This window comes from Zootoca vivipara, chromosome 4, assembly GCF_965207765.1.
Source record: "Zootoca vivipara chromosome 4, rZooViv2.hap1.1, whole genome shotgun sequence".
Taxonomy (NCBI): domain Eukaryota; kingdom Metazoa; phylum Chordata; class Lepidosauria; order Squamata; family Lacertidae; genus Zootoca; species Zootoca vivipara.
Genome location: NC_142587.1, coordinates 102,768,954 through 102,791,164, shown reverse-complemented (window position 1 = coordinate 102,791,164; position 22,211 = coordinate 102,768,954). Strand labels below are relative to the sequence as shown.

Sequence of the window (22,211 nt, the reverse complement as noted above, 5' to 3'; positions counted from 1 at the left end):
AGCTCTCTGGTCAGGATCCAGCAACGCCCACTCCTCGTCCGTGAAATGAACAGCGACATCTTCAAAGCACACTGGACCCTAAAAGAAAAAGGGAAATGTCCTCCTCTGAGAGAGCAGAAATATGATCTCCTACACAATGCTCTGTTGTTTTCTTCCTGTAAATTGTGGTGTTGTTTCAACAGAATTGCTTTGCTGCACATTTTATTTATGGATGCTTATTTTATTCTGTGTTTTAATTATGGTATTCCTCTGTGCAAATACGTGGTACTTCACCTTGTGGGTTTCAAGTCATTCTGCCTACGCAAGCATTCCAGTTTGCCTGATGGAAGGATCCACTTTCTCCTCTCCTCGTGAGCTGTTCTGGGGAGTTCCCTCCCAATGCCCTAGAGTCAAATTCAAGGGGTTCATGGGGGCATGGAGAGGGGAAGGAGTGGGGGGCAGGCCCCATTTTGCAGCGGACGGGGCTGGTTAGGTGAATCCTGGACACTATTTGTAATCGTCTGTCCACTGCTTAGAAGCCTATTTTAGGATTCAATGATCAATACTGTATAGTAATCAAAGAAGCCTAGTTTGGCTGGCCATCTGTCTTGGATGATCTACCTGAGATTCCTGCAATGCAGGGGGTTGGACTTGAAGACCCTTGGGGTCCCTTTCAACTCTAGGATTCCATGAAAACTGCAACTACAGATGAATCCTACTGGCGGCATTCAGGAGGCTGGTGTCACAGAGTTATATGAGCAGAAAATCCCACAGTTCACAGCTGGAGTTTACTCTTTCTTAGCAGGAACACAATATTCAGAGACTTGGCTGAGTTTCAGGCCTAATAAGAACAGCAGCTCATTCCCTGAGAGTCTGTCAGTTTGCACTGTCAATCAATTAATGGACTAGTTGTCTAGGTGGAAGTTTCTTTAGTGTGGAAATATATGTAAAGTGAAATTATGTAGTTTGTTTAAATGGTCTGGTACAGAGGTCCTCTGTTGAGTATTCTGTTAAAGAGGTTTGCTATGATGTTTTCAGGTCTTGGTTTATATATTTGAGTGGAGTTGATAAGATAAGGTAATGTTTATAGGATAGCTGTTTTGATGAGTGAGTTGTGTTTTGTCCTTAACTGTGTCAGCTATCATAGGTAGAGTTTTGTTTTATAATGTGAGGGACTACATTTAGTTTGAGAAAGTTGAGTTGGTTTTTTCTAGGAGTCAGGATGTTGTTCTGCTGCTCACAGAAGCATCTTGTCAGACTGAACTGCAGGTCTGCCAACCAAAGGCTAGGATTTATTCTTGTCGAAGGAAAGTGTACATGCAATGTTTTTCTATAGGTGTTTTACATGTTGTGAGGGACAGAAGCTACAGACAGCCTCCTCCCATCTTAAGCACAAGCTCTTCTCCCAGCGCCAATGGGTGCGGGGAGGGGGACGTCTCCAGCGGGGAATCAGGAAGTAGAGGGCATGGCTCAGGCAGAGTAGCAGAGCCACTGCTCCGCTTAGGAAAGGAAGGGGGAAGCAGGGAAAGCGCGGCAAAAAGACCGCTCCCGCCGGTCCCGGAATTGCGCAAGAAGCAACGGGGCGGAGATTCAGTATTCCCAGACTACTTTGCTGGAAAAAGACGCGCGAATCTCCATTCGGAGGTTCTGACCTAGACTGACAACATGTACATAGTACTGACTCTGCACTGTAAATAGTGTGCACTTAATAAAAGCATGAAAAGGCAACGTTGTGAGGAGTCGTTACTCTAGAGTAGCCGCTCCCGCTCCTGTGACACATATCAATACTTCCTGCACCTAATAAATGGGGGGATTGTCAGTTTGCATTTCTTAGTACAGAAAGTATTGATCTGATATTGATCTTTTCTATTATAATTAGTTCAAGATGGTTCCAAAAGCTTCTCTGCATCAAAGAAACAAGCAAACCCCACATATATCAAGTAAAACAAAAACATCATCACCCAATCCCACCCCCACCCACCTCATTCCCTGCTTTCTTTCCAATGTCTCAACAAATGAAACTGATTTTAAAAAATGATACATGTAAAAATATAAGAGAGAAACTGTTGGTATTAAAGGGTTAAGTTATACTAGTCGCTCTAAACACTGAGCAGCTGAACCTAATTAAACATCCGGGAATGTTTGACAGCCTGTATAAATAGTCAGTTCCTTGCAAGCGTTTTTTCTCTTAGGAGCGTTTTTTCTCTCAGTAGTGTTATCTCTTAGTTTTGGTTGCTGTGTGTAGGAGTGATGCCTGAAGTTTGTACACTGAGGCACAGTTTTGTTTAAGTTTTTTACTTGGCCAGAGATGAAGAATGTCTGCCTTATCTCCTGGCTACGTTTTGTAAATAAAGCCTTTTGAGTTTGCAACATGCTCCAGAGTTCCTGAATTAACTCTTGCTGACTCACCTTACTCTTTGCCGCTGTGCTACAAAGCTCTGCTGAAAGGGAAGATTTACGTCTGGAAGCGTGACTGGACCGGTAAATTTCTTTACTTAAACACAAGCTAATTAAAGCTTATGGACAGGTTATGGTCAGTGCGTGAAAAGAGTTAAGGATTGAAGTCCAGAGTGATTTATGAAAGGACTGGAGCAAAGCCAAGAAGAGGCTGCCAGCAAAGGGGAAAGCAGAAAAAAGCAGCCAAAAGAAAGCAGCTTGAGTCCTGCAATGTGCTGAAAGTTTTAAAGAGGCACTGTGCAGTTTTGAACTCGCTGGAAGACGCCTGCAGGAGCCACCTCATTAGCTGGGAAGCAAGCAAGCAGTCTACAAGTGTGTGAGTATTTTTTCCTAAACCCCAGGGAGGATGGCACAGCCCCAGGAAAGTTTTATAGTCCCCTTTGCAAGGCTGAATGGGAAAAATTGGCAGGACTGGAAGGCCAGGGTGAGGGTCTGGCTGCAAGCTAAAGAGTTATGGGACTGTACACAGGCATCTCCTGTGGAGGCTGCAGAAGACGCTTCAGCAGCAGACAGGGCGATAGCTGCAGCTGCAAAGAGACGTGATCGTAAAGCTCAAGGTCTTTTAACGTTAGCAGTGGGCGAGGAACAAATGCCTTATGTAGCTGAGTTACAATCTACGCATGAGGTCTGGACGACCCTGGAGCGGTTAAATTCCAGAAACACTGCTGGGGCCAAGATCCATGCCACGAGGACTCTGTTTGAGTTACGTCTGCAGCCGGGAGCATGTGTGAAAGAGCACATTGCCAAGGTGGTCTCTGTCTTTAACCAATTAAGACAGCTGAACATTCCTTTTACACAGGAGCAGCAGTCATATATTTTGTTGTCCTCTCTTGATAAAAGTTACCAGACTCTTGCTCTGACTCTGGAATGCATGAAAGCCAGTGACTTAACGCTGGACTATATTTCATCTAGACTTGCAGATGAACAGATGACAAGACAAAGGTCACATGGTGTTTTCCAATTAAGACAAAAGGGGATGCTGCTGAAACAGTTAAAAATTGGGTTCAAGCAGTAGAACTTGAATTTGGTACTAGAGTCCTTGCTTTTCAGTCGGACCGCGGTACGGAATTCACCGGGTCTGTGCTGCAAAATTTCTTTAAGAAAAAGGGAATTAAGCATCGTCTGTCCACCCCTTACTCACCCCAAGAAGGGGGCGTAGCCGAACGCAAAAACAGAGTTTTGCAGGAGTTGGCAAACTCTATGCTGTACGATGCGCAGCTACCTCAGAGTTATTGGGCGGAAGCTTGGACGACGGCCACTCATGTTTTGAACCGCGTTTATAATTCTGTTATAGACACCACGCCATATTTTGCTTTATATGGCAAGAAACCCAAAGTGAATTACTTTAGGGTGTTTGGATCTCCAGCCTATGTTCTCATTCCAAAAGCGTTAAGGAGAAAGGGAGGTCCAAGAGCAAAGAAACTCATTTTCTGTGGGTACGAACCGTGCTCTAAAGCTTGGAGGTTCGTGAATCCAGATGGGGATACTACCAAAGTGGTCATCAGCAGGAGCGCTGAATTTTGTGAGCAGTCCGGTTGGACTCGCTTGCATGGTAACCCCGATATTTTGAGGGATGATTTAGGAACTCACACTGGAGAGGAAAATCCAGAGGTTGGTGAACCAGAACAAGATGATGGTGCACAGGGTTCAGATGTAGACTCTGACCATGCACAAGGAACATCTCCTAAGGCAGAGAAGCCTGAGTCTAGGAGTGCTCCGACATCGCCCACAGGTAGACCTAGCAGGCAGAAAAAGCGCAGCAGGTCGCCAACAACGCCAAGCCCAAGGGAATTATCTAAACGAAGGTCTTTATCCCTAGAGGCGCATCCAGATTTAAAGTCTGAGAAAGGTTCTGACAGCCAACATTCAGAGGGGGAACAAGAGGTGGAATTGCGTAGGTCCAAACGCACCACAAAGGGCAAACCACCAGAGAGGTTTAAAGTGACAAGTGTATATGTAAATTTAGCCCAATGTGAGCCAGAAAGCTACACAGAGGTACAACAGCTTTCAAGCTCAGAAGCTGCAAAGTGGCAGGAAGCGATGGAGAAAGAGATGGCTTCTATGAAGTCTCTCGGTGTGTTTACATCCACTGAACTTCCTAAAGGCCAACAAGCAGTGGGATGTCGATGGGTATATCGTATAAAGCCCACAACCACTGGTGAGCTGCAATACAAAGCCCGACTAGTTGCCAAAGGGTTTTCGCAGCGCAAAGGCATACACTATTCCCAAATCTATGCCCCTACTGCGAGGTCAGAGACATTAAGAATGCTTTTAACTTCTTCAGCTAAGAAGGGAAACAAGCTATTTCATTTTGATGTCAATGTGGCTTATTTGAATGCAGATTTACAGGAGGAAGTGTATATGATGCCACCGCCAGGTTTTGAGGGAGACAAGCCAAACCAGGTCTGGCGTCTACACAAATCCATCTATGGGCTGAAACAATCTGCCCGCAACTGGAATGTCTGTTTATCTGATGCTCTAGAGAGCATGGGGTTCAAGAAGAGCATGGCAGATGCATGTCTGTACTTAAAAAGTGCTGGTTGTAAGCAAGAAGTGGTTCTGATATTTGTTGATGATCTATTGTACTGTGGAAAGGATGATAAATGTGCACAAAAGTTTGCCACAACACTTGGGAAAAGGTTTAAGCTAAAATCTCTAGGCACTGTATCCGTGTATCTAGGAGTTAAAATACAGCAAGATGAAAAAGGAAGTTATTGGCTCAGCCAAGAGGCTAAAATCCAACAATTACTAGAAAGATTTAAAATGGATAAATGTGCTGGTGTAAAAACCCCAATGGAACTAAGTTATGTAAAAGATGCTCAAGCCGAGCAACAAGCAGAGTTCAGTAACCCCGAGGTTTACCAGTCAGCAATAGGCAGTCTACTCCACATTGCACAGTGGACTCGGCCTGACATTACGTACGCTGTGAATATGTTATGTAGACAAGCTGAAAAACCATCCACTCATGCTTGGCAAGGAGTAAAAAGAGTGTTGCGATATCTCCAAACTACCAAAAGTCTTTGCCTAAAACTGTCAGCAGAGGGCAGCACAGAACTTGAATGCTGGGCTGATAGTAGTTGGGCAGATGCTGGACAAGATAGAAAATCAGTTTCAGGAATGGCTATAAAATTTGGAGATGCATTAATTGGTTGGAGATCGCGAAAGCAATCACTCTTAGCTTTAAGTTCCACTGAATCGGAATTCACTGCAGTGTCTGATGTTTGCAGAGAACTTGAGTTCTATAAACAACTGGTTCAGGAATTGTTTGGGAAATGTCCTCTACCCATCAGAATATGGGAAGATAATCAACCTTGCATTAGATTAGCTGAATCAGGACAATTCAAGGCACATACGAAACATCTTGACATCCGTTATCAAAACGTTTATCAAAGTGTAAAACAAGGTTTGGTAAAGCTACAGTACTGCCCGAGTAAAGATAATCTCGCAGATGGTTTTACAAAAGCATTAAGTTTGCAATCACATCAAGATTTCTGTTCAGGTCTGAATTTGAATTAAGTTTGTTACAGCTCAGTGTCACGAGCGAGAGGGGGTGTTGGTATTAAAGGGTTAAGTTATACTAGTCGCTCTAAACACTGAGCAGCTGAACCTAATTAAACATCCGGGAATGTTTGACAGCCTGTATAAATAGTCAGTTCCTTGCAAGCGTTTTTTCTCTTAGGAGCGTTTTTTCTCTCAGTAGTGTTATCTCTTAGTTTTGGTTGCTGTGTGTAGGAGTGATGCCTGAAGTTTGTACACTGAGGCACAGTTTTGTTTAAGTTTTTTACTTGGCCAGAGATGAAGAATGTCTGCCTTATCTCCTGGCTACGTTTTGTAAATAAAGCCTTTTGAGTTTGCAACATGCTCCAGAGTTCCTGAATTAACTCTTGCTGACTCACCTTACTCTTTGCCGCTGTGCTACAAAGCTCTGCTGAAAGGGAAGATTTACGTCTGGAAGCGTGACTGGACCGGTAAATTTCTTTACTTAAACACAAGCTAATTAAAGCTTATGGACAGAAACAATGCATATATTGTTAAAAGGTAAAGGGACCCCTGACCATTAGGTCCAGTCGTGACCGACTCTGGGGTTGCGCGCTCATCTCGCATTATTGGCCGAGGGAGCCGGCGTATAGCTTCCAGGTCATGTGGCCGGCATGACTAAGCCGCTTCTGGTGAACCAGAGCAGCGCATGGAAACGCCGTTCACCTTCCCGCTGTAGCAGTCCCTATTTATCTACTTGCACTTTGACGTGCTTTCGAACTGCTAGGTTGGCAGGAGCTGGGACCGAGCAACGGGAGCTCACCCCGTCACAGGGATTCGAACCGCTGACCTTCTGATCAGCAAGCCCTAGGCTCAGTGGTTTAACCCACAGCGGTTTTTGCAAAATGCATTCATGCAAAAAAGTCAGCTCTCCACTTCAAACAATTAACTCTCAGCAGAAAGCCAATGGCTGCTCTCTCTCTGCATGGTAACAAGAGCCTTGGTAACTGCTTTGTGATTGGGTAAGAAGTTCCTAAAAGATAAGCTGGCTTTTGTAACAGGTAGTTGTGAAAGAGAGAGAGAGACAGAGAGGAAAGGATTTGCTTTTATTTCTTTTGTGTTATGAAGTTTGTACATAGTAACTTCTGGATTCTGTTTGTCCAATAAATACTGTATACAGTTATTCTGTGTCCAGATGTCTACTCATTACACTACAGCCAGAAGCTTCCGGAAAACCTGCGCGAACTCTGCTGTGCCCAGGTTTACGTTATACCTGGCACTCTAAAACACCTTTGTAAATCAAGGTCATGCTAACTCTAAGAAGAGGCCAGAAGGAGCCTGGGCGTCACTTTCTCTTTCTATCTCTCTTCCTTCTGGGGTTCTGTATATAGTATGCTTAGTGTTAAGGTTTAGACTTATTATAAGTTTAAGTTAGGTCTCCTGCAACTGGACTTCCTATGGACAGGGCCAATCCTGAACGTTTTTGATTTGTGACATTCTGCTCATTTGTCTTCAGTAGCAGTAAAGCTCTGCTGGATAAAATACAATGGCCTCTGGTCTATTTTGGGGGGATCCTATAATGTGCTTAGGTTTTAATCTACTAACTATATATTGGAGTTCTGCTCTGGATCAATATTGAGCAGAATTCCATGTCAGGGTCTTCATTCACGAACTCAGCTGCTTAGAGTGAAGGCCCACAGCTCCCCACAGCTTTCTAAATCCCATCTTCTCTGGGTTTCCTAGCATACGATTGAACAGTGCGCCAGAGTGCAGCCTGCCTTTGCTCCTCCATTGTCAGACGTCTCCTGGCTCTGAGAAACGAGCAGGGAGAGTGGCTTCTGGCAGAAGGAGAGGGAGCCACCGGTGGATCCTCCTTCTCCTGACTCACCTCTACCTCTCCACCTCCCTCCTCCCACTCACCTCCTTCCTCTTCTGCCTCTGATTCTGGACTGCATTCTGCCAGAGTCTCCCAGATCACTAAGCCCTGTTACCCCTTCAGCTTCTGACACCTTCCCTTCTGACCTCTCATCCTTCTTCCACCTCCACTCCTTGGGCTCTAAGATGTCTTCCCTTCCTGGTTCCCCGGCTGTTTCCTTCCACCATTCCTCTGTGCCCAACCATTCCATGACATTGCTCCATCCCTCAGCCTCTGTCCCCACAAGGCAGCTTCCCCTGACCTGATCTGGTTCCACAGCCGCTGTTTCCCTTCTGCCCCCATGAAAAGGTGGATCAGGTAATCTAGTCGGCATCATTCTGTCACCTGCAAAAGACAAAAGGTAAGGGAGAAGCCCAGAGTGCCTGCTTCTGTCACAGGTGAAACTGGGCGTCTCTAACCACCGATGGACCTTTGAGAAAGCCTGACCTGCTGAGAGCATTTGGAGGTTTGTGCCCATTTCATCTGTTAGTTGTGCAGAAATACATCTCCCCTCCTCTGGACCCTTGTTCCCAACAGTCCCCCCCAAAAAAAAACAATATGAAAAGAACCCAGAGATGAGTTGGAAAAGCAACAGAATGAGACCAAACGGAGAATAGCCACCTTCCTCCTTACCCAGTAGCCTCTCTCTGGTGTCCGACGGAGGCCTCTCTGCCTCACAGGAATCCAGGTCCATTTCTGCAAAATGATCCTTTTTCTGAAAAAGAAACAAGTATTAAAAATAGAGATATGTGAGAAATATTAGAAAGAGAATGACAAAGACAGAAGCCTTAAGGATGTTAGATCTCACCCCCATGGATGCCTTCCCAGGAAAAGCAAGGGCCATCAGGGGAGCATTATGGGATGTTATCTGTCCTGTTTGGATCCCCTTGGGAGTATCCAGAGGAACGTCTCTCTCACCTGCTTTCTCTCCTCTGCCTGACTCAGGAGGAAACCTTCGGCCAGGGCCACCGCCTGGGAACTGGTCTCCGCTCCGCATTCCCTCACCCAGCTCTCCATCTCCGGGGGAAGGACAGCCAGGAACTGCTCCAAGATCACCAGGTCCAGCATCTCAGCTTTCGTGTGCCTTTCTGGCTTCAGCCACTGGTGGCAAAGGTGGTAGAGTCGGCTGCAAACCTCTCGGGGCCCTTTGGCCTCCTGGCAGCAGAACTGCCTCAACTTCTGGCTCTGCACCTCAGAGCGGAGGGTGTCCTCCTCACCCAGGATCTTCTGCACAGAGTTTTCCCAGAATCCCCCACTGCTCCCACTTTGGATGGCAGGGCCAGCTGAGTCTCGGTCATCCATGTGTGGTCTCAGGAAATCTCTGAGAGATCGGAAGACACCCTTTGGTCTTCTGCCAAGTTCTGTCCGTCTTAATGAGAAGCTCTAGCAAATCCTACAAAGCAAATACATTTTTCTGTTACAAAAGAAGAAGAAGGAACAGAATCCTGAGCAAGCATGGACAATTTTCGTCAGGAACCAGGGCTGGATGGCACCACAGCCCAAAACATGAGATAACTTTTTGAAAATAAAGAGAAGGAGGAAGAGGAGAAGAAGAAGTAAGTCTCTAGCCCTCTAGCAATGCAAAATGTGGAGGCAACGGAAGGGATTTCTGTGAGATGAACCAGCCTGGTTTCTCCTTCCTTCCAGTCAATGCAACTGACTGACAAGGGAGTCATTTCTATCTTGTGAAAAATGGATGCTTGGCTCTAGTGGGGGACCTCCCTTTAATCTCAGGTGGGTAATTTATTATTAATATTCTATTAGTTAGTGTTAGGGCAAAATTCTGGGTGCGAGAATGCTCAGCCACCCAGCTCATCAGGCAAGGGCCTGTGGTCGTTGCGGAGTATAAAAGGAAGGAGTCCAGCCATGATCCGGAGCAAACAGCAAGGTTTATTACTGCGCAGCAGGTTCAATGCCAGACTGAACACCGTGAACAGGGCTGCAAGAACTTTTAAAACTTCCCACCACCATCCCATAATGCACATCGAAAGCATCATACATACATCACTTGTGACAGGGTAAAACATCAGAAAAGGGGAAGGTGCAAGGGGCATTAGCATACAGGTAAACAGGAGGTAAGCAGGATTAGCATAAGGATGTCCCAGGACATTGTTAAGCAAGTACCAGTAAGTATCTGGGAAGGGATCCTTGAGTACCTGGTGGGGGAAAACAATGGGTCCAGTTGTGTGTATTGCCTCTGGCTTCGGAGGGTTGGGAATGGCAGGAGATGGTACCTGAATGGATTATGGATATGCAGAGGAGCACCACCCTGGCTACCTGACCTCTTGCTTAAGGGATTATGGCTGTTCCCTGCATCCCTGAGAGCCCTTGGCCAGAGTCGCAAAAAGGAGGTTTCATTTAGAAATAAAGATACACTGTATTCATTCATAAAGAAATATGGTTACATAGAGTCTCAGGCAACAGAGAAAGGGTAGGAAAGGGAGCCTTTATTACTCAGGGCTTGATCTTGAGGGGTTCGTGTTGGTGCGATACTAGAGTGGTGTTGTAGGATCAAATGGGGTCCCCTTGAGGGCATTAGTGCCAATCTTGATTCCCAAATGAAGCCTCGTTTGGGTGCCCCCCCCTATAAAATTCCCTAACAGTTAGCTTAACACACCCAGCCATGGATGCCAAGGTCCCTGGAGGCTCAGTGAGTAGCAGTGCCATTTTTCCAGCAACCATCCCTTTGGGACAGAGAGGATGTGGTCCTGGGATGCCATGCTCTGGGTGCGAGGGGATTGCTGCAGTGGCCTCCGTGTGGAGCTGCCCTTGGAGACGACGGGGAAACTGGTCCGCAATGCAGCAGCCAGACTATGGGCTGGGATCCCTCTCTTTCTTCCTGGCCTTTCTCTCCCACCCTTCCTCCCTCCCTCCTCCACGTGGGTCTTTTAATGGGGGGGGGGTTCCTAGTCCTCCTCCTCGTCCAGCCTTGGAAAACCATTTGCACATGTTCCCTCTGTTGTGCAATGACGCTGAGCGACGTCACACAGAGTTAAAGTCCTAGGGACTCCTTTGTTTGAAGAAGGGAGATTTCGGGGGAGTTTGGGATCCTCTGATCCCCAGGAAGGAGAGCCTTGCAGAGCTCGCCCCCCTCCTTGTCAGGACCCTCTCCTCCCTGACTTGGCTTGGTCCCCCCCCTCCCCTGCTGCAGCCCTGCGACCCCCACCGTACCCTCTGGGGGGGAGAGGGGGGGAGGAGACTCACCCGACCATCCCAGGAGTGAAGGGACAGCGATGCAGCCCTTGCAGGAGAGACACCAAAGCAGGAAAGGAGGACTGGGGAGGGAGGGAGGGAGGGGCCTTGGCTCTGGAGGACCTGCCCACGCCACCCTTGCTTCCTGTCCTCTCTAGGAAGGCAGCTCGCTTCTCTTTAACCCTTGCAAAGCCGAGTCCACCCAGCTCAGCCCTCTCTCCCTTTGCAGAACCTCAGCTTTTTATTTTCAGTGGATCTAGCGGGGCAGCTTCCTTCCCCCCTGACTATGCCTATGGAAAGGGATGCTTTTGGGGGGGGCGGGGCGGAATTTTGTCTCTTGGTTGGGCTGTGAGCATCTCCCTCCCTTGGCCAGAAAGTGGAGGAGAGAGAGATCCGTCCTTGGAGAGCTTTTCTTTCTGGGTCAGGATGGGGGGGGGAGGAGAGGGGAGGAGAGGGAGGGTCGCGTTGGGTCTTCCTGGGAAGCAGCAGGTGAAGCGCTCTCTCTCTCTCTCTCTTCCTGGCTGGCAGGCAGGAGGCTGGTGGGTGGGAAGCCAGGTGGCAAGGCATGGCATGGCGGGGGGGGGGGGGCATGGCTGGCTCTCTTCCATCCTGAAGTCTCTTGGCTCCATCCTGGGTCTCCATCGGACAGCAGGTCCGGAGGGCCACCCTCTGGCAGCCTGGAGACATACAAGTTCTGACTTCACTTTGTGGTTGCATCATTCCTTTCATAGGGCCTTTCTTTCTTCCAGAGACATTTGTGTAGGACAGTCTCATCTTTTACACCATTATTTCAGCTTCGAGGTCCTACATCACGGGTGTCAAACACAAGGCCCGGGGGCCAAATCCGGCCCGCCAGACCTCGTCATGTGGCCCGCCGAGCGCCCCAGCCAGCGGGACCCATCAGCGGGACCTTGCTGCTGAAGCGCCACGCCGACAAACAGCTGGGGCCTGGGGGGGGGGGTAGAAAGGCGGCTGGAGCAGCGCTGCGTGGAGCACCCCAAGCCACAGCAGCAGGAGGAGGCAGCTTGCCAGGTCAGCGCCCAGCAGCGCCGCACGGAGAGTCCCTTGCCTCAGCGACGCAGCAGTGCTCTGTAGCACTTTGAATCCTCTTCCTCCTCCTGCCACGGCTCGGCGCCTGGAAACGGCTGCTGCTGCTGAAGCACAGACACAGCACCCAGCAGCGCCACATGGAGGAGCAGGAGGATTCAAAGTGCAGCCAGCAGCAGCAATGCTCCCAGAGACTCGGGGCGCTCTGCGCACGCTGCTGGTTGCCGACCCAAGCCTCTGGGAGCCGGCAGGAGGAGGAGGAGGCTTGCCAGGTTGTCACCCAGCAGCGCGCGTGGAGCGCCCCGAGTCCCTGGAAGCGTTGCTGCTGCTGGCTGCCGGAGGCTATGGGCGCTCTGCGCGCGCTGCTGGGTGACGACCCAGCAAGCCTCCTCCTCCTCCTGCCGGCTTCCAGAGGCTTCGGGGCGCTCTGTGTACGCTGCTGGGTGACGACCCGGCAAGCCTCCTCCTCCTCCTGCCGGCTCCCAGGGGCTTGGGTCGACACCCAGCAGCGCATGCAGAGCACCCCGAGCCTCATTCAAACCAACTTTAAAGGAGAACACATTTTTTTAAAAAAAAAATCAGCAGTAACATGGTCATAAAACCACATCTAAACAGTCTGGGGTAATACAACGTTTTCACCTGGTACCAAAAAGAAGAAAAAAAGACTCAGGTCCAGATGAACCTCTGCGCGTGCTGCTGGAACCACTTACAGTAATAATAATAATAAGACACCCACCGAAAATAAGCCACCCTGTGTTTTTTTGAGGAAAAAAAGTTATAAGACGGTGTCTTAAAAAAGGGAAAACACGGTAGGATGCTGCTTTATACTTCTGGCCCTTAAACCCTGGAACCAGGAGAACAGCTCCAGTGAGTCAACCTCAGCCAGTCCCTTTGGTGAAGGGTGGTGGCTCACTGGCAGAACATCTGTCCTGCATGCAGAAGGACCCCAGCATCTCCAGGTACCAGTAGCTCTGCAAAGCTCCTGCATGAAACCCTAGCGAGCCTCCACCACCCAGTGCAGTTACCAAAAATCATTTTTCAATAAATTGTACAATAATTGTACATTTGAATATCTACTTGCCATTATTCTGACTATGTTAGTTATTACTTACATTATTACAAAAAACAGTAATAATTGAATGCAGTGACAATAATTTATGATAATAAAGAGTGGACACATAGTCCTACAGATACTACCGGCCCTTTGAGGGTGACCAAACTGCTGATGCGGCCCCCAATGAATTTGAGTTTGACACCCCTGTCCTACATGATTCCCTTAGTCTTCCGGCACACAATTTCTGTTATGTACTGAGCTGAATCCTAGAACAATGGGATCCAGAATGCAGCCGTCTGATTGGTCCGCAGGAGCCACCCAATCCAGCTCCAGGTGGAAGTGAATCAGCAACCTGATTGGCCTCCAGGTGCAACCCTGAAGTAGCCAATCACGCAAGGCCCATTGTGTAAATAATGTATATAAGCAGACATTTTGGGGGAAAGAGCCATTCTTCTCTTCTTCTCCTTTTGCTACTACAAGCTCAATAAAGAGTATGAAATTCACTCTCGACTCCGAGTACATTTCACTGGTGACGAAGGTGGGATCCTGCTGAGCTGACTGCCACCATGCACTGCAGCGGGTCCTGAGTTCTAGCCCTGCTGAAATAACCACACTAGCTACCAAGGAGGAACCAAGCAAAGTTCAAAATAAATAAATCATATTCTCAGCATAAATGAGGAATTCTTTCTGGTGCATGCTTTTATATGCTAATACACTGTATACCAAAGTATATAATTTCCGCTTACAGAAATGCTGAATTGCTAATTCAAGAGACACTGAAATCCCTGCAGAGATAACAGGACAGCTTTCCAGATTATTTAGCTGGGAGTGAGACAGTGGGCAGAGTGGCGTTGGGCTCGCTAAGATGCCAACTACTACAGGAATTGCTTTCTTGGGCCTTTTTGCACTGCAATACCATTGCAAGGGACCCAGGTGGCGCTGTGGTTAAACCACTGAGCCTAGGGCTTGCTGATCAGAAGGTCGGCGGTTCGAATCCCTGTGACGGGGTGAGCTCCCGTTGCTGGGTCCCAGCTCCTGCCAACCTAGCAGTTCGAAAGCACGTCAAAATGCAAGTAGATAAATAGGAACCGCTACAGCGGGAAGGTAAACGGCGTTTCCATGTGCTGCTCTGGTTCGCCAGAAGCGGCTTTGTCATGCTGGCCACATGACCTGGAAGCTATACGCCGGCTCCCTCGGCCAATAATGCAAGATGAGCGCGCAACCCCAGAGTCGGTCACGACTGGACCTAATGGTCAGGGGTCCCTTACCATTTTTAATTTTTCTTTTTTAAAAAATATTGATTTTTCAGTCATGGCAGTGTGTGAGCAAATACTCCAAGCTTTCAGGAGCAGGACTAAGGGCTGAAATGAAGCCCCTCAGATCCCCAAAGGTTGAGGGAAAGGGTCTATCTCTCTTCTTCCTTTTCATTATCAGTTATTCCCACCTAAGAAATGGGAAGAAAGCAGCTGCTCATGTTAAGCGCAGGGTTTGTTGGGGTGGAGATTGTCAGGAATGATATGTCAGGAATAAATATTATTTGTTCTTATCTGTAGGTGAAGTCACATTTGAAACAATACAGAAGCAGTCAAGGGGAATTTCCTAGTGTTTTATTCAGTCTCAACTGCAACCATGTGTGCTGAACACACAGAAACCCATAGATAATGTGAAATTACTGGGAGTTACGGTCTCCACATAACACTCAACACATGCAAGCATATTAAGAAAGAGTACACATGATTTCCCCCTCTTTTTTATTGCTTTATTTTCATGGTACAAAATATAATTTTAAAGAAAGCAATGGCTACAACAGTAAACAACAAATAACTTGTCCTTATGGAATTGCAGACTTTCATCCTGCTATGTGTTAAAGTTTGATTTGATTATTATAAAAAGGATGACACCAACTTTTCCCATGAGTGCTGGGTGGATTCCTGTAACAGTCTTAACAATTTATGTATTGAAATAAGGAGCTTGTAGATGAGGATTGAGTTATTATTGTATATTAAGATTTAGTTAAGTGTGTTATTGTATTGAGTATCAAGAATTAATTAGTTGTATTTTAAGATAGTAATAAGATTTATTATGTTACCTAGTTAATTAGAGTTCTAATATGTTCAGATAATTATTAAAAAGATTGGAATTAAAATATGGAAGTACTAACGAACTAATATAATGAAACACAACAGGGAAGGGATTGGAGGAAGTCAACAATGATAGATTTTATGAAAGAAGATTGCTTTGATATTCTTTATTGCAGTGTATGTAATTTGTTTGTGATCATGTTTTTTGTGTTTTCTTTGTTGTTTTTGGTTTGTCTTATTTTATTTTATATATACATACCGTGTGTGTGTGTGTGTGTATATATATATATATATATATATATATATATATATATATATATATATATACACACACATACAATTTATGTATTGAATAAACATTGGCCACATGTTATAAAAGGAATATGGATTGTGTTCCCCCATCTTCTTCATTTCCCCTAGCAAACAAGATTTAAGATACTGAATTTGTGGTGCCTAGAATTGAAAACAGTATTCTAGGTGGGGCCTGACTAAGGCAGAATGCAGTGGTACTATTCCTGCCCTTGATCTGACTCTGCCTTCTGCCACATTGGCCTCCACTCCCCGTTTAGTGTCATCTGCAAATGTGATGAGCATCCCCTCAGTTCCTTCATCCAAGTCATTTATAAAGACGTTGAACAACAACGGGCCCAGGACAGAACTCTGCAGCATCCCTCTTGTCACTTTCCCCCAGGATGATGAGGAACCACGAAGGAGTCCTCTTTGGGTTCGGTCAGTCAAGTCCACCTGACAGTTACCTCATTCAGCCCACATTTGACCAGCTTCCTCACATAAATGTCGCAGGGACTTTGTCAAAAGCTTTACTGAATTCAAGATGCAACATTAACACAGCAGTCCCGATGAACAAAGTTTGTAACTCCATCCAAAAAAGAGGAGGAGAAATTTATCTGGCTTTACTTGTTTTTGAGAAAGTCATGCTTCCAACCTGTATGTTTATGTTGTGAAATCTTCAGATGAAGGGCACATAAATTTTAAAATGATAACAACTAAGGCTATTGACAAACTGGAACATGCGCAAAGGAAGGCAATTCATGTATTTATTTAAATCAAGCGTCGGCAAAGTTTTCCAGCCGGGGGCCGGATCATTCCCACAGACGACCGTCCATAGGCCAGACATGCACTAGGCATGCGTAGAAGCGATTTCTGGAGCTGTGGACATTTTGGAAATGGGCAGCGCAGGAGCCGAAAATCACTTCTGTGCATGTCCAGAAGCTGAAAATCGCATCTGGACATGCGCAGAAACGATTTCCAGTGCCGTGCTGCCCATGTCCAAAATGTCCACAGCGCCAGAAATTGGTTTAGCACAGCGCGCGGCGGACTTGCCGAGCGAGCGGCTCGGTTCACGAGCAGTCCGTGGGCCTATGGGCAGGACGTTGCCGACCTATGATTTAAATTGTAACCAGCCCGACCCAATTCTGCCGAATTGAATAAAATACTGGTGGGGGGCCAGGTAAGACCTGCCTTGCACAATCAATCACATGATGCATGCACACCTTTGGAATGGCAATGCCTATCAACTGGGGGGTGCCCCACTCAAATATTTTATTGGGGGGCTCAAATTCCCTACACCAGGGGTAGGCAACCTTCACAAGCCTGGACTGGTTCATTCCCCAGAGATCTCTCCGCAGGCTGGATTGCTTGTGTGTGCATGCGCACATGCTATTTCCGGTGCGGAGGAGGCGTCCGCTCCCTCCTATTGGCTGTGGGCCCCAGGCTGTAGTTTGCCAAACGCTGCCCTACACCCACAGGTCTCAGGATGGTTACAACATAAAAGCAAGATATAAAAACACAAAATACACATCTGTAACTCCACTCCCCACCACATTTTAAAAGGGCATTAGATGTCAATCACCCAAAGGCCTGGTAAAAAAGGTGCGTATTTGACAGGCTCCTAAAGCTGTATAATGGTTTCTCCGACCATTGTATGGATTCTTTGGTGGGAAATGAAATGGGAGCCCTGACTGAAGTTCATTCCACACTCCACACGCTGATAGGGTTTCTCCCCTGTATGAATCTTTTGATGGGAATTGAGAGAGTTGCACCGAGTGAAGCTCTTTCCACATTGCATGCACTGATAGGGTTTCTCCCCTGTATGAATTCTATAATGGGAAGTGAGATCACCGCTCTGACTGAAGCTCTTTCCACATTCCATGCACTGATAGGGTTTCTCCCCTGTATGAATTCTCTGATGGGAAGTGAGATGGGAGTTACGAGTGAACCGCTTTCCACATTCCACACACTGATACGGCTTCTCCCCCGTATGAATTCTCTGATGGGAATTGAGATTGGAGCTATTAATGAAGCTCTTTCCACATTCCACACACTGATAGGGTTTCTCCTCTATATGAATTCTCTGGTGGGAAGTGAGATGGGAGCTCATACTGAAGCTGTTTCCACATACCATGCACTGATAGGGTTTCTCCCCTGTATGAATTCTCCGATGGGAAGTGAGATCACGACTCTGACTGAAGCTCTTTCCACATTCCACGCACCGATAGGGTTTCTCTCCTGTATGAATTCTTTGATGGGAAGTGAGATCACCACTCTTACTGAAGCTCTTTCCACATTCCACACACTGAAAGGGTTTCTCCCCTGTATGAATTCTCTGATGGGAAGTGAGATTGGAGCTATTAGTGAAGCTCTTTCCACATTCCACACACTGATAGGGTTTCTCCCCGGTATGAATTCTCTGATGGGAAGTGAGATTGGAGCTATTAGTGAAGCTCTTTCCACATTCCACACACTGGTAGGGTTTCTCCCCTGTATGAATTCTAAGATGGGAAGTGAGATGGGAGCTATTAGTGAAGCTCTTTCCACATTCCACACACTGATAGGGTTTCTCCTCTTTATGAATTCTCTGGTGGGAAGTGAGATGGGAGCTCATACTGAAGCTCTTTCCACATTCCATGCACTGATAGGGTTTCTCCCCTGTATGACTTCTCCGATGGGAAGTGAGATCACGACTCTGACTGAATCTTTTTCCACATTCCACGCACTGATAGGGTTTCTCCCCTGTATGAATTCTCCGATGGGAAGTGAGATCACCACTGTTACTGAAGCTCTTTCCACATTCCACACACTGGTAGGGTTTCTCCCCTGTATGAATTCTATAATGGGAAGTGAGATTGGAGCTATTAGTGAAGCTCTTTCCACATTCCACACACTGATAGGGTTTCTCCCCTGTATGAATTCTCCGATGGGAAGTTAGATTGGAGCTATTAGTGAAGCTCTTTCCACATTCCACACACTGATAGGGTTTCTCCCCTGTATGAATTCTCTGATGGGAAGTGAGATTCGAGCTATTAGTGAAGCCCTTTCCACATTCCACACACTGATAAGGTTTCTCCTCTTTATGAATTTTCTGATGGGAAGTGAGATTGGAGCTATTAGTGAAGCTCTTTCCACATTCCACACACTGATGGGGTTTCTCCCCTGTATGAATCATTTGATGGGAAGTGAGATTGGAGCTCTTTCTGAAGCTCTCTCCACACTCCAAATTTTTACGTGGATTCTCCTCTCTGGGGATTTTGCCATGGTCACTCTTGTTCTCAATTTCCAATTCCTCACAATCTGCAATGGCGACAAGAAGGGATTAGAGACTGTGGAACACATGGAGAAGAACTGAAGGGAGTTGGGTGTGTGTTTATTACCTTTGTTGTTTGTCATTAAGCAACATATTTATAATTAAGATTCTGATGGGTTGTTGAATGTTTCTTTGTTTGATATACAGTAGTGGCCAAAAAATGTGGAAGCCTTTTTGGGGGAAATGTATTTAACAGATTTGATGGCTCATAACACCACCTCTTTTGGAGTAATACCATAAAATTATATATCATTGGAAAGGTTATTTAATCAATAATTTAAAGCAACAAAGTTCGTTCAGTTATCTGTATTCTATCAAAACCTATAGCCAAATACAGTGGTACCTCTACTTACGAATGTTTCTACTTATGAACGGAGCTCCGCCCGCCATCTTGGATGCGGTTTAGATAGGATTTTTTCTACTTACGAATTTTTAGATAGGGTTGTTTTGACTTACGAATTTTTTCTCCCAATGCATTCCTGTGGGATTTGACTTACAATTTTTTTCGACTTTCCAATGTGCATTCGGAACACATTAAATTCGTAAGTAGAGGTACCAGCATAACTAGAAAAAGGAAGCACAACTTACTTAGGTGGACTTTTGTCAGTGTGTTATGTGATTGCTATCAAGTTGGTTTGTTTTTCATGTTCTTTCATTTAGTGAGTTTGTAAAAGATAACAAGTGGAACGCAGGTGGTGCTCTAGGGCTTGCCGATAAGAAGGTTGGTGGTTCGAATCCCTGTGATGGGGTGAGCTCCCATTGCTCAGTCCCAGCTCCTGCCAACCTAGCAGTTCGAAAGCACGTCAAAGTGCAAGTAGATAAATAGGTACCGCGTTCGTAAACAGAGGTACAACTGTACTCAAATTGAGAAAATTGGATGAAAATGCAATATAGGTATTATCTAACTCCTGCAAAATAGGCCAAATCAACAAAAACCATAATAATAAATGTTGAAAATGTAAACTACAGGTGGGAACCTTCTTTCATATGTGGTAAAGGTAAAGATAAAGGGACCCCTGACCATTAGGTCCAGTCGTCACCGACTCTGGGGTTGCGGCGCTCATCGTGCGTTATTGGCCAAGGGAGCCGGCGTACAGCTTTCAGGTCATGTGGCCAGCATGACAAAGCCGCTTCTGGCGACCTTCTGATCGGCAAGCCCTAGGCTCTGTGGTTTAACCCACAGCTCCACCCGCATCCCTTTCATATGTGGTGGTCATGCCCCAAAATAAAAAAATTATGGGACACGATCTACGCGAGGAAACGAAAAAATTACTAAAAATTACATTTCACAAAAAACAAATAAAAACCCAGAATCATTCCTTCTTGGGATTCTAACTGACAATATCCCAAAAGAAAGACTAAAATTATTTTTCTATGCAGTGACGGCGGCCAGGGTATTAACAGCTAAGCACTGCAAGGGAAGTCAAATAAAATAGCCCAGAAGGAATGGGAATGCCTAAATACCTACCTATCGAGTCAAGGTTCTACAACCAAGATTTGGTTGTTTTTAGAATAAATCCGTAAGTGGGAAAATGTCTCCTTATACCAAGATGAGGAATATATTGAAATACAGAGAAATTGTTCTGCCGTGTTTCTCCGAAAATAAGCCATACCCCGAAAATAAGCCGTAGTGATAGCAGTTTAACCTTGTAGGTTAAACTGTACTATACTTAATAAAAAAATAAGACATCCCCTGAAAATAAGCCACCGTGTGTTTTTTTGAGGAAAAATAAATATAAGACGGTGTCTTATTTTTGGAGAAACACAGTAGTTATAGGAAATGAACCACCGTGGTCAACAGAAGTCAAAAAAACCAAAAGTATAATAAAAAGAGATCTACCCCAGAAAGGTCAGCATCTCGGTAGAGAAATGACATTATGGGATGTCTATTATAGTTACCGTGGATCTCTGTATTTTAGAATTTCTGTTTTGTTGGAAGCCGCCCAGAGTGGCTGGGGGAACCCGGCCAGATGGGCGGGGTATAAATAATAAATTATTATTATTATTATGTATTATACTTATGTGTTTATACTTTTTGTGTTTGCTCTGTTTTCTTTTTCTTTGTCTTTTTCTGTTTCTTTACTCTTTTTTTCTTATTTTGTATTTGGTTGAAATGTTTGTTTTGTTGGTATTTGCATAATAATTCAATTTTTATATATAAAATTTGTGTCATTAATGGGAATGCAAATGCCCCAAAATACATAAATGAAATACTTGAGTCTAAACTGAACCATTCCGCATGTTATCTTTTCCCAGATACTGAAGCATTTAGATATATATATAAACACACACAAACACACACACACACAAATTATTCAAACAGGATTCAGCTCCATGTCATGTTTTGGCTGTGTGCAAAAGGTGGTTTGAAGATAATCTTATTCCACTGCTGGAATGGCCTGGGAATATCCCAGACCTTAACCCAATTGGAAATCTATGGAGCTGACTAAAGAAACTTGTTAGTCAGAAGCAACCCAGCAATTAATAGAGGGAATAATTCAATCTTGGTTTCACATGATTACAGCTGCAGAACTAAAAAACTTGGTTCATTCCATTGGAAGGTGTTGGAAGGCCGTAATTAAAGCTAAAGGGACGGAAACTGCCTTGGTCGCACTGGACGATGATCTCTGGCAGGCTAGGGACAAAGGGGAGAGCTGTTTCCTAGTCCTGCTGGATCTCTCAGCGGCTTTTGACACCATCGACCATAACATCCTTCTGGACCGTCTAGAGGGCTTGGGAGCTGGGGGCACTGTCATACAGTAATAATAATAATAATTTATTATTTATACCCCGCCCATCTGGCCGGGTTCCCCCAGCCACTCTGGGCGGCTTCCAACAAAACAGAAATTCTAAAATACAGAAATCCATCAAACATTAAAATACAGAAATCCATCAAACATTAAAAGCTTCCCTAAACAGGGCTGCCTTGAGATGCCTTCTAAAGGTCTGGTAATTGTTGTTCTCTTTGACCTCTAGTGGGAGGGCATTCCACAGGGTGGGTGCCACTACCGAGAAGGCCCTCTGCCTGGTTCCCTGTAACTTGGCTTCTCGTAGTGAGGGAACCGCCAGAAGGCCCTCGGAGCTGGACCTCAGTGTCCGGGCAGAACGATGGGGGTGGAGACGCTCCTTCAGGTATACCGGACCGAGGCCGTTTAGGGCTTTAAAGGTCAACACCAACACTTTGAATTGTGCTCGGAAACGTACTGGGAGCCAATGTAGGTCTTTCAGGACCGGTGTTATGTGGTCTCGGCGGCCGCTCCCAGTCACCAGTCTAGCTGCCGCATTCTGGATTAGTTGTAGTTTCCGGGTCACCTTCAAAGGTAGCCCCACGTAGAGCGCATTGCAGTAGTCCAAGCGAGAGATAACCAGAGCATGCACTACTCTGGTGAGACAGTCAGTGGATAGGTA

The 22,211-nt window shown here is 46.0% G+C and overlaps 1 protein-coding gene across 2 annotated transcripts in view; it reads right to left on the bottom strand.

Annotated features, from left to right (window-relative positions):
• The window catches only part of LOC118078417 (uncharacterized), a 295,133-nt gene that overhangs the window by 4,353 nt on the left and 268,569 nt on the right, over positions 1–22,211 (bottom strand). Inside the window, exon 5 of one of the 2 annotated variants that reach the window (XM_088668904.1) lies at positions 17,205–18,790. The exons of the other annotated variant lie outside the window; for it this stretch is intronic. Coding sequence (XP_088525030.1) covers positions 17,205–18,790 — 1,586 coding nt within the window. The remainder of the gene's footprint in view (positions 1–17,204; positions 18,791–22,211) is intronic. 2 annotated transcript variants of the gene reach the window in all.